The following is a 14057-nucleotide window of genomic DNA, read 5'->3' as shown; positions in this document are numbered from 1 at the left end:
CAAGAAGTTTTCCATGAAGCAAAATCCCTCGATTTGGAAAGACTTTCCTGACACTTGGGACAACCCCTGCCTTCTCTGACCCGTACGTAACCGTCCTAGCCTCTGGGGACTGGCTGTCAAGGACCAGCTGGCTGGGGTTATGGGAGAATACAACCAGAGGCCACGTGCCTCTCGGCTACCGGGGCCACTGCACACTCCCATTTCCCCTCACGTTCACACGGGGCCTTTTGTCTGCCCCCCCTCACCTTTATTCATGCCACGGAGCCACTCCTGGGCTGTCAGGGACGGCCAGGCGCCTGCCGTGGGCGGGTAGATGTCCTCCTGATAAGACTCCGACTGTAGGAAAAGCCAGCACAGTGAGGGCTGGGGTGGCAGAGGGGCCACCCAGATGGGAGGGCCCTCAGGGGTCTGGGGTCCAGGCTTTCCCCACCTAGGAGTTGAAGAAGCCAAGGCCCAGAGAGCAAAGGGACATGCCCAAAGTCACAGAGCAACTCAGGAGCAGAGATAGGGTGGGACTCGGGACCCTTAGCTCCCAGCAACACTGCACTGACAATGAGAAAGGCCTTTCCCTTGAAAAGTGGCCATCAGCCTCCTTGCTGCTACCCCAGGGGCATGGGCTCCGGGCTCCAGGTGCCAGGGCCTGTCCTCTCCAGGAGGGGTTCCCACCTCCCTCACAGATGGCCACACCACCCTTACCCGCCGGGGTACAATCATGGATATAGGCTCAATGAGGCCTTTGCTTGTAATCAGCTTGTAGAAGCGGAAGATCTCGCAGGAGGTGACGTCGAGACCTCTCTTTGGCATGACACCTGCGGGCAGATGGCCAAGGAGGGCTCAGAGGTTCTGGCTGGGCTGGGGTCACAGGGACCCAGGGTGAGTGGCAAAGCCAGACTGCATACCTGGGCACGAGCAGAGAGCACCCTCCTCCCACCACCCTTCCCTCTACAGACAGTTCATGAGCAAATACCTACGCTGGGCTGGGTCCTGTGCTTGGAAAATGGGGTTGAAGTAATCAGACTTGGTCCTCACCTCCAAGGACTTCAGTGATTTTAGCTAGACTTTAGGGGAAGCGTGCTCTGCTCAAGGCCCTCCCTCACCACCCCCTCAGCTTGTGCCCGAGCTGCTCTGGACAGAGCTCCTGCCCCTGTTTTCTGTTGATTAGTGCTAGCATGGTGTCTTTCTCCTTCCCTTTGCCTTTAATCTAGCTGTGTCTTCATGTTCAAGTGGGTTTCTTATAGACAACATGGAGACGTGTCTTGTTTTGTTTTGTTTTTATCCCCAGATACACTTTCAAAGCAGGGGCTCTCCTAGGTCAGTCTCTCTTATGTCATGGCTACTGTTGTAACTGCTCCACCTTGGCCTAGAAACGCCTTCATTCTCTCCCCATGCTGTGCTCTGCTCCCCTTTTGGCTCCTCAAGTGTTGCCTTCTCTGGAAAGCCTTCCTTGACTTGCTGCTGCTTGCTCCCAGAGAACCTCCTGCACACCTCCATTAGAGCTCCCATAGAGTCAGTGTTGATCCTCCATCTGCCCTCTTGAATGGGGGCCCCTCCGGGGCGGGGCCCTCATCTGACTCGGTCCTGTCTCCCCAGGCCCCACGTGGCCTCAGTGTTCCATACTCACCCATCCCCTTCTGTGGGCTATGGGAGCGGTATTCTGTCAGGTAGCTCAGGTGAGGTTTGTCGGCGCTCACCTCATAGTAGCGGATGTTTCCATCTCCCTGAGGAGGGGGAGGGTACAACTCAGAGCCACTTCCCATCGGCCCCCTCCTGGCCCCCGCGGCCATGTAGCAGATACCCAGTGTTACAGCGAAAGAAGCACTGGCAAAGCCACTCCACACAAGAGAACACCAGGGAGCTGTCATCAAAGCAGCAGGGGGTCCTCATTTTAACACTCGATTGCCCCAACCATGACCCAAAGCCCCCCTCTGTGCCTCCAAGGCAGAAGCTCTGGGAGCACCGGCCTGAGTCCCAGTCCCAGCTGCACATAAAGGTCAGGAGTGGTGGGTCCTGAGATCACCCAGTGGGTTGCACCGCTGGGGCATTTCTCGTTGTCGCTGTGCTGGTGACCGGGGAGGGGTAGGGGGCAGGGAGCGCTGCTCCAGGCATTGGTGGGTGGGAGCTACAATGTCAAGTACAGGATGGTCCCACCCAATGAAAACCTGCTCCACCCCAAATTCGAAGGTACCCCTATTGAGAAAATACCGACGGTGCCTCCTCATCTAGCCCCAGAACTGAGGAGCGACAAGCTTGGGGTGTCTGACCAAAGCCCTGGCCCCTGGGAGCCAGGACAGTGGGATGGGGTACCGTGTTCACCACAGGGAGATTCCTGCTCGTCCCTAGCCCTGCCCTGCATCCCAAGAGCCCCCGGCTGCTGTCTGACTAGCGGTAGGGTTAGGCTGGGGAAGTCCTGCTCCCTCCCATGCCAGGCTGACCTTCCCCACCACGTAGAGCATGTTGGTGTCCACATCATAGAAGGGAAACAGCACGCCCGAGGAGCCATCCAGGTCCACCTCTGAGAGAGGCTTGGAGAGGTTGTCCTGCAAGGAAAGAGAGACCAGGAAGGCCTGTGGGTCACTCCGGGAGCTCCTCAGTGGTGTTCTCGGAGATGGGAATGCCTGCCAGGGGGTTCTGGGTGAGTGTGAGTGTGTGCGCGCGCGCGCACACGTGCATATGCACGTGCATGTGAGAGGGAAGGAGACAGAGGGAGAGACCACCACCTTTTATTCTGCCGGCATTTTGCCTTCAACCCATCACCTCTCACACACCTGCTCGCACGCCAGCCCTTCTCTGCCTGTGTATTTGTTGTGAAAGGTGAAGGAGGAGGTTCAGAGAGAGGAAGCGATTTGTCCGGTCTTTGAAACTCTAGCCAAGGGCTCCTTCAAATCAATACTGCTTGGCTTGGCCCCTACCCTCACTGCCCTCAGCCACTCCCCCTGCCCACCTGCCTCAGTGTTCGGTTCTAAGCCTGTGCTCCAGCTGTTCCTTCTGCCCAGAGGGACATCTCCTCTCTCTCCCCCCACCCCCTGCCCTGTCCTGCTACTTGGAGTGGCCACCTCCCCCCTGACTCCAACACCACGGCCCATTCCCTCCTTGAAGGAGAAGATGCACAAGGTCTGGGCTTGCTCTCTCTGGCTGTTGGCATCCCCCCATTTTCCATCCCTGCATCCTTAGCACCAGGCAGGCTATGCTAAGTACATGCTTGAGCAATGGGTAGGGCATGAATGAAGGAGTGAATGAATGAAGCCAGCACTCGGCTGAAAGGTGATGGCGAGGGGCAGGGCAGGGCTGCACGGGAGACTCACCTGGTCCCACACGGCCAACTGCCGGTTGTTCCATCGGGATGTGCCTGTGGACAGCAGCTTATTCAGGTGCCCCAGAAACAGCACTTTATTGGCCCGGTGCTCCGTGCAGTTGGCTTCCTGGACGGATACGTGCGGTCAGGGGCTCGTGGGTGGCAGCTAGGGGCTCTGGCCTCCCTGCTTTTGCTGCTGCCGCTGCGGTACCTGAAATGCCTTCCTTGCTCACCACCTAGCTCTGCTCTGAGAATCTTTCCAGAGGCACCACCTCCGGGAAGCCTTCCAGAGACCCTCCCATCCACATGGAGTCGCTCCTACTATTTTTGCTGAGAGTTCTTTTCCTGAGCTAGGATAGAGCTCCGTGTTCTTGCTGAAAGATGCCTGAGCGCTCACTGTATGCAAGGCCTGGGACTGGGAGGGCATTGTCACCTGCATTATCTCGTTCAATCCTCCTGGCAGATGGGGAAACAGAGGCTCAGAGAACAGGAAGTGCTTGTCTACGGTCACACAGCAGGCAGGCAGGAGTGACATGCCTCCTGACAGAGCTAAGGCACACTGACAAGTTCTGGAGTTAGACCAGGTTCAAAGCTCAGCTTTCAAGGTGGGCAAGTCACCTGACCTCTTTTCAGCTTCTGTTTTCCTCATCCAAAGAATGGGGGTGACATATCCTACCTCCCAGCGGTGCCAAGAGGACAGACAGAGCTAGCACATGTGAAGGCTTGGCCACAATGCTGACAGCATTACCACACTGTTCTCCGAAGCCTCCCCCAGCCCCTCATCGCTCCTTGCTCCTCTGCCCCCAAGCCAGACCCCAGCCCAGCACAGACCTGGAGGACGGCCCCTGCACGGGGGTCGAGAATCCGAATCTTGCGGTCTTTACAGGTGGTGGCCAGCAGGCTGCCGTTGGTGTTGAAGGACATGGAGAGGATCGTGCCTTGGTGGCACGTAATCGTCCGCACGGGGTTCATGATTACAGACTCCTTTGTGTCCAGGTTCCAGACCATCACCTGTACAGCAATGAGCTGGCTCTGAGCACAGCGGCCACCCCCGCCCCTGGCTCCCACAGTCGCACGCCCACCAGGCTGCAGTGAAACACTGTATCCCCAGGAGGGAAGCCGCAGATGGCAGTCTGGCCAAGAAGCCTCGGGTGGGAGGATGGATCTGCCGGCTGAAGCTGCCACGTGGCAGGAGGGGAAGCTGGGAGTCAGGCTGTCTGGCGGTGAAAAGAAAACACCATCTGCTTTGGAGCAACAAACCATCCATGCTGGGAGGACCCCAGGGGACGAGCTAGTCCAGGGGCTTTCACACACTTATTAGCAGCAGTTTCCACCTCACACAGATAAACAGGGCTGCCATGTTCAGCTGTGTAGGTTGTGCACTGCACAGCTCCAGGGCAGTCGGTTCCCATAGCCCGTGACGTGACCTGCGCCCTGTGGGGTTGTGTGCAGAATAACTTGCACAACCATATACGGCAGCCCTGCAGACACATCCTACATAAACAGATAAAAGAGTGCTTCTGATCAGAAGGGGGTCAGACGTTCTGTCAACCACTCCCATCCCACCCTTTATCGATTACAGAGGTGCCCAAAGTGACTCTGTAAAGCCCTCTGTTGTGAAGGGGAGAGTTTAAAAGCCATGGCTATGGTCACACCAACCCCATTTGTGTACAAATTGAAAAACTGAGGCCTAGAGAAGACAAGGGACTCTCCTAGTTCCTACTGCAAGGCAGAATCTAGGGCTCCTCCACTATGAATTTTCCCAATCCCCAGGGACCACAGACTGCCAGCTTGGCAGTCAATGGGGCAGTGGGAAGCTTCTCTGGATAGGGCCCAGCCTATCCCCTCCAGGAGGACTAATGGGTTGAATAGTGTCCCTCCCAAAACTCATGTCCACTGGAGCCTCAGAATGTGACCTTATCAGGAAACAGGGTCTTCGCAGATGTAATTAGTTATGATGAGGTCATACTGGATTGGGGTGGACCCTACATCCAATGACCGGTGTCCTTATCCGAAGATGAGAGGACACACAGAACCACAGAGGAGAAGGTCATGTGAAGCTGGAGGCAGGCTGAAGTGCTGCAGGTGCAGGCCAGGGAATGCAGGGAGCCACCGGAAGTTACAAGAGGCACAGGAGAATGCTTCCCTAGGGTCTTTGGAGGGAGTGTGGCCCTCCTGACACCTTGATTTTGGATTTCTGGTCTCCAGAACTATGTGAGAATAAATTTCTGTTGTATTAAGTGCCCAGTTTGGTCATGTTAGGGCGGCCCCAGGAAATGAGTGCATGGACCCACCTTGAAGTCGTAGCCAGAGCTGAAAAGGATGTTGGCGGCCGTGGGGTGCCACTCCACCAGGCCCACCCTGCGGGTGTGGCCCATCAGCTCCTTCTTGCAGGCTGTGAGGTTCCTTGTCAGCAGCTGCTTGGGGATGTCCCAGATCTTAATCTTTAAGGGGAGACACAGGCGGCGGGGGAGGGGGGGCACGTTGTTAGCCAGGTCACCTTGGTACCCTGGCCACCCTAAGCCACAGAACTGGCAGTGCCCAGCAGAAGGGCCAGGGGAGCGCTCTCCATATGCATCTCACTCGGTGGAAGCGCACCTGGAACCCTCAGAGGGTCAGAGGCTTTGCCAAGGTCTTCCGGCCCAAGCAGGGGCTGGCATTGCCAGAGTTGAGCCCCGGCCTCCAAATCTGCCTCTTGGTAATAAGCTTTGCCATCCTAATGGCCTGTGTCGTGGGCAGCTGGGCGGGGCACAGGCCTGACTCCCAGGCCGGATGTCAGATCAAATCCACCTCCCAGCCTAGAATATCTGTCCCTCAAAGTACAGTTGTCTACCCCTTCCTTGTCCCAAAGGCTCAGGCTAGAGTCCCAAATGCCCGGAGCAAGAGTTTGTGCTCTGTCATCAGAACACTAGGGAGCCAGGGCAGTCTCCGGAGCAGGACAGGATGGGGCCAAGCTCTTTCCTCCGGAGTGGCCCCCTTGGATGGCCTGAAAGAGGAAAGATGCAGGGCCAGAAGGGCAGGCTGGATGGGGTCATGGCCTGTATTTCACAGGAAGGGTCTGGGAAGAGGAGATGGGGCTTCCTTTCAGAGTAGTGTTGCCAAGGAAGGAAGAGGCTTCCACAGAAGAAAGCAAGGTCCCTGTTAAAGAGGCGTACAAATGGAGCTGGGGAGCGGGGGGTGGGGGGCACAGAGGGGATGGCAGAAACTTGATGTTCTTTGTCGTCCTTCAGAGCTCTCAGGCGCCTAGGTGACTATACATCCCCTTTCCCTCAGAGATACACAAGGTTTTCAGGTAGACTTTGCTTTCAATGCAACACGTATTCACTCCCTGGTCAACTGGATTTAACCCCAGGAAGGCAAGCCCATGAGTGCCAGAGGTTCCCGATGAGGCGCTGGGTGAACGCTATGATTGCACGGGACCGGTAGCCGCTGAACGGTGGACTCGGGCAGATCTGTGTGCAGATACCATCCCCCATGCTCCTCAGAGCTAGAGGGCCAGCCCTGCCCCATGGGTGCCGGGGACAGGGAGGACACAGCCGAGCACTTTCCATGCGAGGGCCTGGGGTTAGGCACTGCCACGCCCCTGCCCAGAGCCAGGTGCACTCCTCCTGCCCCTGGGGCATCTGGGAAGGAATGGGGGCAGGAGATGAGGGTAGCTAGGAATTTCATAAAGACCTTGAAGGGGGTCTTCAGAGCAGGCCTTGAAAAGGCAGGTATTCTAGGAGTGGGGACAGACTCCGGTACTGGTTATCCCGCCCCTGGAGACAAGGCCAATTCTCCCAGGGCCTGACCGTGTCTTCAGTGAAACTACCTCAGCAGACGCTGTCCTTTATGCTCCTTGGCATCCCCTTGTGCAAAGTGACACAAGTCCTCTTAGAATTTTCTACTTGCTTCTCCTGAGGAACTGCTCTGTTTCCTTTCATCAGACAGTGAGGGTTCCGTAATACATTCTATTTCCCTTTTTGCCTTGACTGCTAGGCAGCTCTGAGCTAAACCTGGAGCTCAGCAGTTGCAACCCTTCACAGCCAACGTCCCAAGGATCATTTCTTCAATTCCTCCATCCGTGGCATCTGCTATTTAGGGAAGGGGCATAGCTCAGTGGAGATATATTGGGCTCTGGAATCAAGCCTTAGTCTGAGGCCTTGCTCAGCATCCACAGCCTGTGTGACTTTGGGCAAACTGCTGAACCTCTCAGATGCTCAGGTTCTCCATAAGAAAAATATCCTACCTTGTGGGGTTGCCAGGAAGACAGGGTGAAATAGTGAGAGTCAGGACCGTGGGCTGTGTCTTTTGTTTTAAGCCACACTCACTGCATTTTAGAGGTGGGCACAGAATAAATTATAAATAACATCGAACACTGTGGGGAGCAGGGATTATGACCCTGGTACAGAACAGGGGCTCAAAAAGTTGGTGGGGCTGAAGCTTTGGGGATGGTTGTGGTGCCCATATTCATATAAGGATTCCACTTCTATCCTTTTACAGCTCCCTTTCCCCACTGTCTGTGAGATTAAGTGTCACAGTATTTTCTGGCAACAACAAAAAATGCTCCTCACACCATTTTATAGTTCCCCCAGAAGATGGGCTTTTCCACTGGACTACGAGTCTCATTGGATCCTCATTAGATAGTTGGGAGCTATTATGCCCATTCTAGAGGTAGTGGGACTGAGGTCCAGAGAGAAGATCTAAAGGGGTGGTGCCCCAAGTCCCAGAGCCCAGAACTTCTCCCCCACAATCTCACTGAGCCCCTCCCCGCCACAGTGACCTCACCTCATGAAGGATCAGGGCATCAGGAGCATCAGAGCCCAGAACAGACACCATTCCACCTCCCCGTGCCCCAAGCCCCCTCCTCTCGGGAAAGGGAACCGCCTCGCGCGCTGACACTCACTGTGGTATCTTCAGAACAGGAGGCGATCTCAAAATCATTAAAAGGATTCCACTTGATGTCTAAGACGTTCCCTCTGTGCCCGCAGACCCTTGGGTAGTGGGGGTCCAACTTTCCTGTCTGCAAAACAGTGCCCAGGAGTGTTGGGGAGAAGAGGGGGCTAACTCCACTTAAGCATCTGGACAGTCCCTCGGCAGTCAGCAATCACTGAGTAGACAGGAAAACGTAAGGGACAGACGGGGTGGGAGTCTAGGCCCGAGCACCATTCTCTGTGTGATGCTGGGGGGGGTCACATCACTTCCCTGAGCCTCAATGTCTTCCTCAGTAAAATGAAGGCAATAATAGGTATTTCCCAGGGTTCACATGAGGCTCACAGGAGATGAGGTGTGGAAAGGGTCTAGCACAGTGCCTAGCACATAGTAGGTAATCAGTAGAAGGATATTTGCCCTCAGACACTGCTGGTGGGAATGCAAAAATGGTGCAGCCACTTTGGAAAACAGTCTGGCAGTTCCTTCAAAGTTAGACATAGAGTTACCATGTGACCTAGCGATTCCACCCCGGGGTATATCCCCAAGAAAAGTGAAAACACAGGCCTACAAAAAACTCACATACCAATGCTCATAGCAGCGTTATTCACAACAGCCAAAAGGTGGAAACAAACCAAATGTCCATCAATGGATGAATGAATATACAAAATGTGGTATATTCATATAATGGAATATTATTTGGCCAAAAAAAAAAAAAGGAATGAAGAACCAACACATGCTACAACATGGACGAACCTTGAAAACATGCTAAGTGAAAGAAGTCAGACATAAAAAGCCACACATTGCAGGACTCCACATAAATGACCAGATGTGGTACCAGACGCGGTTTCCTTCTTAAGAGCAAATTAATGCATCTTTTGGTACCCAGTCTTCAGAACCCTGACTAATACCTGAAAACAGGTAAATCCATAGAGACTGAAAGCAGATTAGTGGTTGCCCAGGCCCCGGGGGGTGGGGGGGGGGACAGGAGGAGGGTGACAGGAAGTGACCACTAATGGGTACGCTGTTTCTTTGTGGGGTGACGAAATTATTTTGAATATTTTGTGATGTTTACACAAGCATGTGACTATATTAAAAACCTACTGAATTGTACATTTTAAAATGGTGAATTTTGTGGTATGTGAATTACATTTCAATTAAAAAAAAAGAAAGAGCATCTCCTCCCCCTCCCCTTGGCTTACTGAGAATTACTGTGTGGGTGCTGGGAGGACATTGCAGCTCAGCACACAGACCTGGACTTCCTGGGTCATGGGACCACCGCACCCGTTCAGTCACAGAACCCTAGAGCTGGCAGTGACCAGCACCCTCATTTCACACATCGCACTGCATGGCTTGGCAGAACGGGCACCAGGACCCAGGCCCTCTGCCTGCCAACCAACGCGGGCTTCGTCCACATCCACCACCCCACCCCAGGTGCTGAAGCCCCCTCCCCGCCTTGCCCCCAGAGAATGAATGCTCTGCAACCCAGTTTTCCATCGACAGGGAAGAGACAGCTGAGAAGAAAATTGGCCAACATCCACGACATACGTAGGGGACAGGCCCTATGCAAGGTGTAGTACGTGAGCCGGCAGCTCATCAATGCTTTCGGGGTCTTTAAATAAGATCTTTCAAGAACAGAGCGGACTCAAGGAACACCCACCACCTCTCCTTCCTTCACCTCCCCAACTCTGCAGAAACCACTGAGACAGTGCCGCACTGAGACTGAGGAAAGATGCAGTGGTGTCGCTGACCTGGCTTCACAAGGCTTCAAAGCCACAGCTGCCACAGGAATAGACACAGAGCTTCTGGGTCACTCCAGCAACCTAGCAAACACAGACACCGAGACCCTGGTTCACGGGGGCTTATGCATGCATCTCAGTAGCTCTGCAAACAGAGCTAGTGGTCCTGGGCTTCCCTTCACAAATACTCTGCCCAATTCAGCTCTTGCCCTTTGGGAAAGGGTAGTAGACACCTCACCCTTTACTGGATCCCATACTGGAGGGGAAACTCTATACAGGGCATTATTTGATAAATTGGAACATGAAAGGTAGGTTATAGTATTGTTGCAATGTTAAGCTTCATGAAGTTGATAATGGAATATGGTAACATAAGAGAATATTCCTACTTTCAGGAAACACAAGTATTTAGGGGTAAAGGTCAAAGATACATGTAATTTATCCTCAAATGCATCAGAAGAAAATGATACCCTCACATATACAATCAGACAGAGAAAAGGAAAGGATTTGGACTTGTGTCGGTTAAGTGATGTATGAGGTCCATTTGGGCTCTTCAACAAGGAAGAGAGGTACAGGCTCCCCGCCCCCTGCAGTGGGTAGCACCTGGAGCCAGGCCCAGAAGGAAGAACATGCACCTGCAGGCCCTGGGCCAGGTCTCCGCAGGACCACCACTCCAGCCACCAGCCTCTCGCCTAGCCTCAGGCCCTTCTGCACGCTGTTGGTGGTGAGCTTTCAAAAATCAAAGTCTGATCGTGTTGTGCACCTGCTCAAACTGTGCAAGCTTTTCCCCTCATGTGTAAAATGTGAATAATAACCTCCTCCTCACAGGATTGTTATGAGGGTAAAATGCATGAAAAGCCAAACAGTGAAGCGCTCAAATAAGAGCAGCTTTTGTTATGTGTGTGTGTACGCATGCCCATGTGTACCAAAAATGAGGGAGGAAAGACTGGAAGGAAATGCACCAAAATGCTATTCATGGTTTTATCTCTAGATGGCGGGAAAATGGGTAGTTTAATCATCTTCTGTGTTTGTTTGTTTTTAATTTTCCAAACTTTCTATAAAACCATGTGGATTTTGCAATAAATAAAAGGCATTTAACACAAAACTCCAAACTTTCTGAAAAGATGGGTCCTTCCTGGATTAGTCCAAAATGTTGTAAAAACTACAGATCTTGAAAGGCTCTCAGAGACCGGGAATGGTAAAAACACGGCAAAACTCTCTTCTTCTGCCCCGGTGGCAGGCATCACTAATGGATTAGAGCACGCTCACTGGCCCCAGCCTTGAGGGACTTGCTCGGGGTCCCAGGGAATGTGGGGGGCGGAGCAGGGCTGCAGCCCAGGGCTCTGGCTCCCAGGTGCTGAGTGTGCCACACTTGCTGTGTTGGAGGCTCTCAGCCCTGAGTCAGTGTCCTGCCCCCCTTCTGCCCACAGCCTTGCCTTGCCGTAGGCCATTTCCTGGCTCAAAGGGCATGAGCAGTGCTGGGCCTTTTGCTCTGGCACACCCAATTGCTCTCTGGCCCAGAGCCCTGCCCTAATTTTTGTCTGGAAGGTTTCTGGAAAGAGCTAATGGTCAGGCTGGCCTTGGCTGATAGGAGGCCAGCCGCATTCAGACTCGGCTGAGCCACGGACTCGGGAGATGCTTCGGGGCCAGGCATGGCTCAGCTGGGCCAGCACTCCTCCCAGGCCTCCCAAACGGAGACCCAGCTACAGACAACTTCTCTTCCTTCTCAGAGATGGCTGGTTTCCCACCCTACTACTCTCCCCCACCCCGGGCTGCTCTGTCTAACAGGGTTTTCTGCTGAGGTCTGATATTAACAGACTCCATTAGCCAGTCTCATGGGCTATTGACTGAGCTGCTAAAAGCCCTGTCATGACAGGGACATTTATAATCAGGGGGACATTTATAATCAGGAGGCCACTTCTGCCTTTCAGTCTGGCTCTCCAACACCTCCTTCCCCTTCTCCACGCACCTGGAGGCCACAGTGTCAGTCTGACCCCCTCCAACGCGGTCCACTCACCGGGCCCACCCCCAGGGCTCTCCCTGCCCTTGCGTTCATTTCTCCCCACCCACCACACCTCGTAGCAGAGTCCACCTTGCGCAACCCTCGGGGTGGGGGTGGGCTCGGCTGCAGGCAGGGCCCCAGGCTCACCTGCCCCCAGACCTTCCTGCCAAGCACTGCCCAGGCTGCGGGAGCCTCCCTCCAAACAGGCCGGCCCCGTGTCATGGTGGGAGGAAGGAGGCTGCCTGCAGAGTCACCTGGCCCCTGGGGCAGCCTGGCCCTGCTGAGAATAACCTCCAGGACACCATGGTGAGGCCAGGCACCTTCCAACACTGATGCTCCCGTATACGCTCCATTAGATACTTAGCTAGCTTGAAACTCCCTTCTCACGGCACCAGCTTACCGAGACCTTTCTGTGCCTGGCTGGGATGTAATCCCTGGTAACCGACAAGGGGCCCCTAGAAACCAGAGCCCAAACTGAGAAGCTGCACGCAGGCCAGTGAATCGAGAGCGAGGCCCCACGACCACACCCAGGGCCGGGCCACGTTCTGGTCCTCACCCTCGGGGCTTGGGATCCTTTGACGTCATCTCCCTGAGCCTCAGCATCCTCATCTGCACGATGGGCCAATACTTCCCGTAGAGGGGCTAATGAAGGCGTCAGCGTAAGCACTGTCCCTGCTAACCCTGTAGGCCTGTCCGCCGGGATGCGCTGGGTCAAAGGCCCAGCACGCGCACCCTCTCCCTCTCTCCTCCGGTCCTACCCGAGCATACTGCATGTGCTTACCCAGGAAAATATCCACCAAATGCAATGCGTTCACCTTTCTGGACCACGATTCAAAGGAACCAAGCACAAAGAGCAACTCTGGAGCTTGCTGGAATGCAAACTGCCCAGCCCCACTTCTGACCCACCGAATCGGAATCTGTGTTCTTACACTCAGGTATGAGCTCTGATTAGTGGCTTCCAGCTCCCGTCCTGCTTGGGTTCCTAGGAGTCTGTGACCGTAGCAATTAACATGTGTCCTTGAGCTGTTTATGGAATTTCAAAAAGCCCAAAGGGAATCACACATTTTACTTAGATCAGGCTGCACAGGACAAGTGAGTCTTAACCGCCCAGTGGCTTCTCACTGGACTCAGAATAGGGTCTCCTATAATAGATTCTTGCCGTGGCCTCCAAGGCCTTTCCAGTCCCAGCTCTGCCCCCTCTCTGACCTTACCTCACACTCCTCTTGCCTCTGTGACAATCTGTACCAATTTGCGTCTTAAACACACCAAACCCAGGGCCCACACCGAAGCCTTTCCCGCCTCAGGGCCTTTGCACTTGCTATTTATTCTTCCCGAACACTGCTTCTAGAACTTCAAGGGGATCTCTGCTCAAATGCTGCCTCCTCAGAAAGGCCTTCTCTGATCATCCTATCTTTCTAAACTAGGTCTACTCTCCCCACCTAGGTCCACTCCATCACATCAAAGCAACTTATTTTCTTAAATCAGTTGTTAGTACCTATCTATGTAGTTCATTGAATTAGAAATTGTGACAGTTCTGAAAGAGGCTGAATAATAAAAATCTGAAAAATACATTATTCAATTAATTGAGAATACAGTCTGTATGGCGGGTAGAATCTTTTAAAAGCACCCAGAGCTTGGGAGAAACAAGTCAAACGGGTCATCTCTAGGGGACCTCTGAGCTCTGATCTTCAAGTCTTTCCATAAATCCCATTTTACACTTGTCCCTCCCCAGCTTGAAAAATCTCAGCTCTAGAATACAGTTCACACTTCTCATCCTGGCATTCATTTCCATTTACTGAGGTCATCTTTAATACTGGTCTTTCACTGCTAGATTCGGTTTGCTAGCCATTTTACATGCAACTTTTTTTTTCTTTTTTTAAGATTTTATTTATTTATTTGACAGAGAGAGACAGTGAGAGAGGGAACACAAGCAGGGGGAGAGGCAGAGGGAGGAGCAGACTCCCCGCCGAGCAGGGAGCCCGATGCAGGGGCTCAATCCCAGGACCCCGGGATCATGACCTGAGCTGAAGGCAGCCGCTTAACTGACTGAGCCACCCAGGTGCCCCATTTCACATGCATCTTGAGTGAAACTGGCCTGTCATTTTTCTTTCTTGTTCTG

General features: G+C 53.7%; 1 protein-coding gene across 3 annotated transcripts in view; it reads right to left on the bottom strand.

Annotated features, from left to right (window-relative positions):
- Positions 1-14057, bottom strand: part of CORO2A (coronin 2A) — a 45430-nt gene that overhangs the window by 2313 nt on the left and 29060 nt on the right. For all 3 annotated transcript variants that reach the window (XM_025888612.2, XM_073876678.1, XM_025888613.2), the window contains 8 exons: positions 8178-8294; positions 5587-5736; positions 4124-4303; positions 3303-3419; positions 2433-2537; positions 1622-1718; positions 697-809; positions 246-336 (listed from right to left, as the gene is read on the bottom strand). In XM_025888612.2, the coding sequence (XP_025744397.1) occupies positions 246-336; positions 697-809; positions 1622-1718; positions 2433-2537; positions 3303-3419; positions 4124-4303; positions 5587-5736; positions 8178-8294 (970 nt within the window). The remainder of the gene's footprint in view (positions 1-245; positions 337-696; positions 810-1621; positions 1719-2432; positions 2538-3302; positions 3420-4123; positions 4304-5586; positions 5737-8177; positions 8295-14057) is intronic.

This window comes from Callorhinus ursinus, unplaced genomic scaffold, assembly GCF_003265705.2.
Source record: "Callorhinus ursinus isolate GAN/ISIS: 27379988/994484 unplaced genomic scaffold, GSC_fseal_2.0 scaffold24, whole genome shotgun sequence".
Lineage (NCBI taxonomy): Eukaryota > Metazoa > Chordata > Mammalia > Carnivora > Otariidae > Callorhinus > Callorhinus ursinus.
The sequence above is the reverse complement of the archived record's forward strand: the minus strand, read 5'-3'. Positions and strand labels throughout refer to the sequence as shown.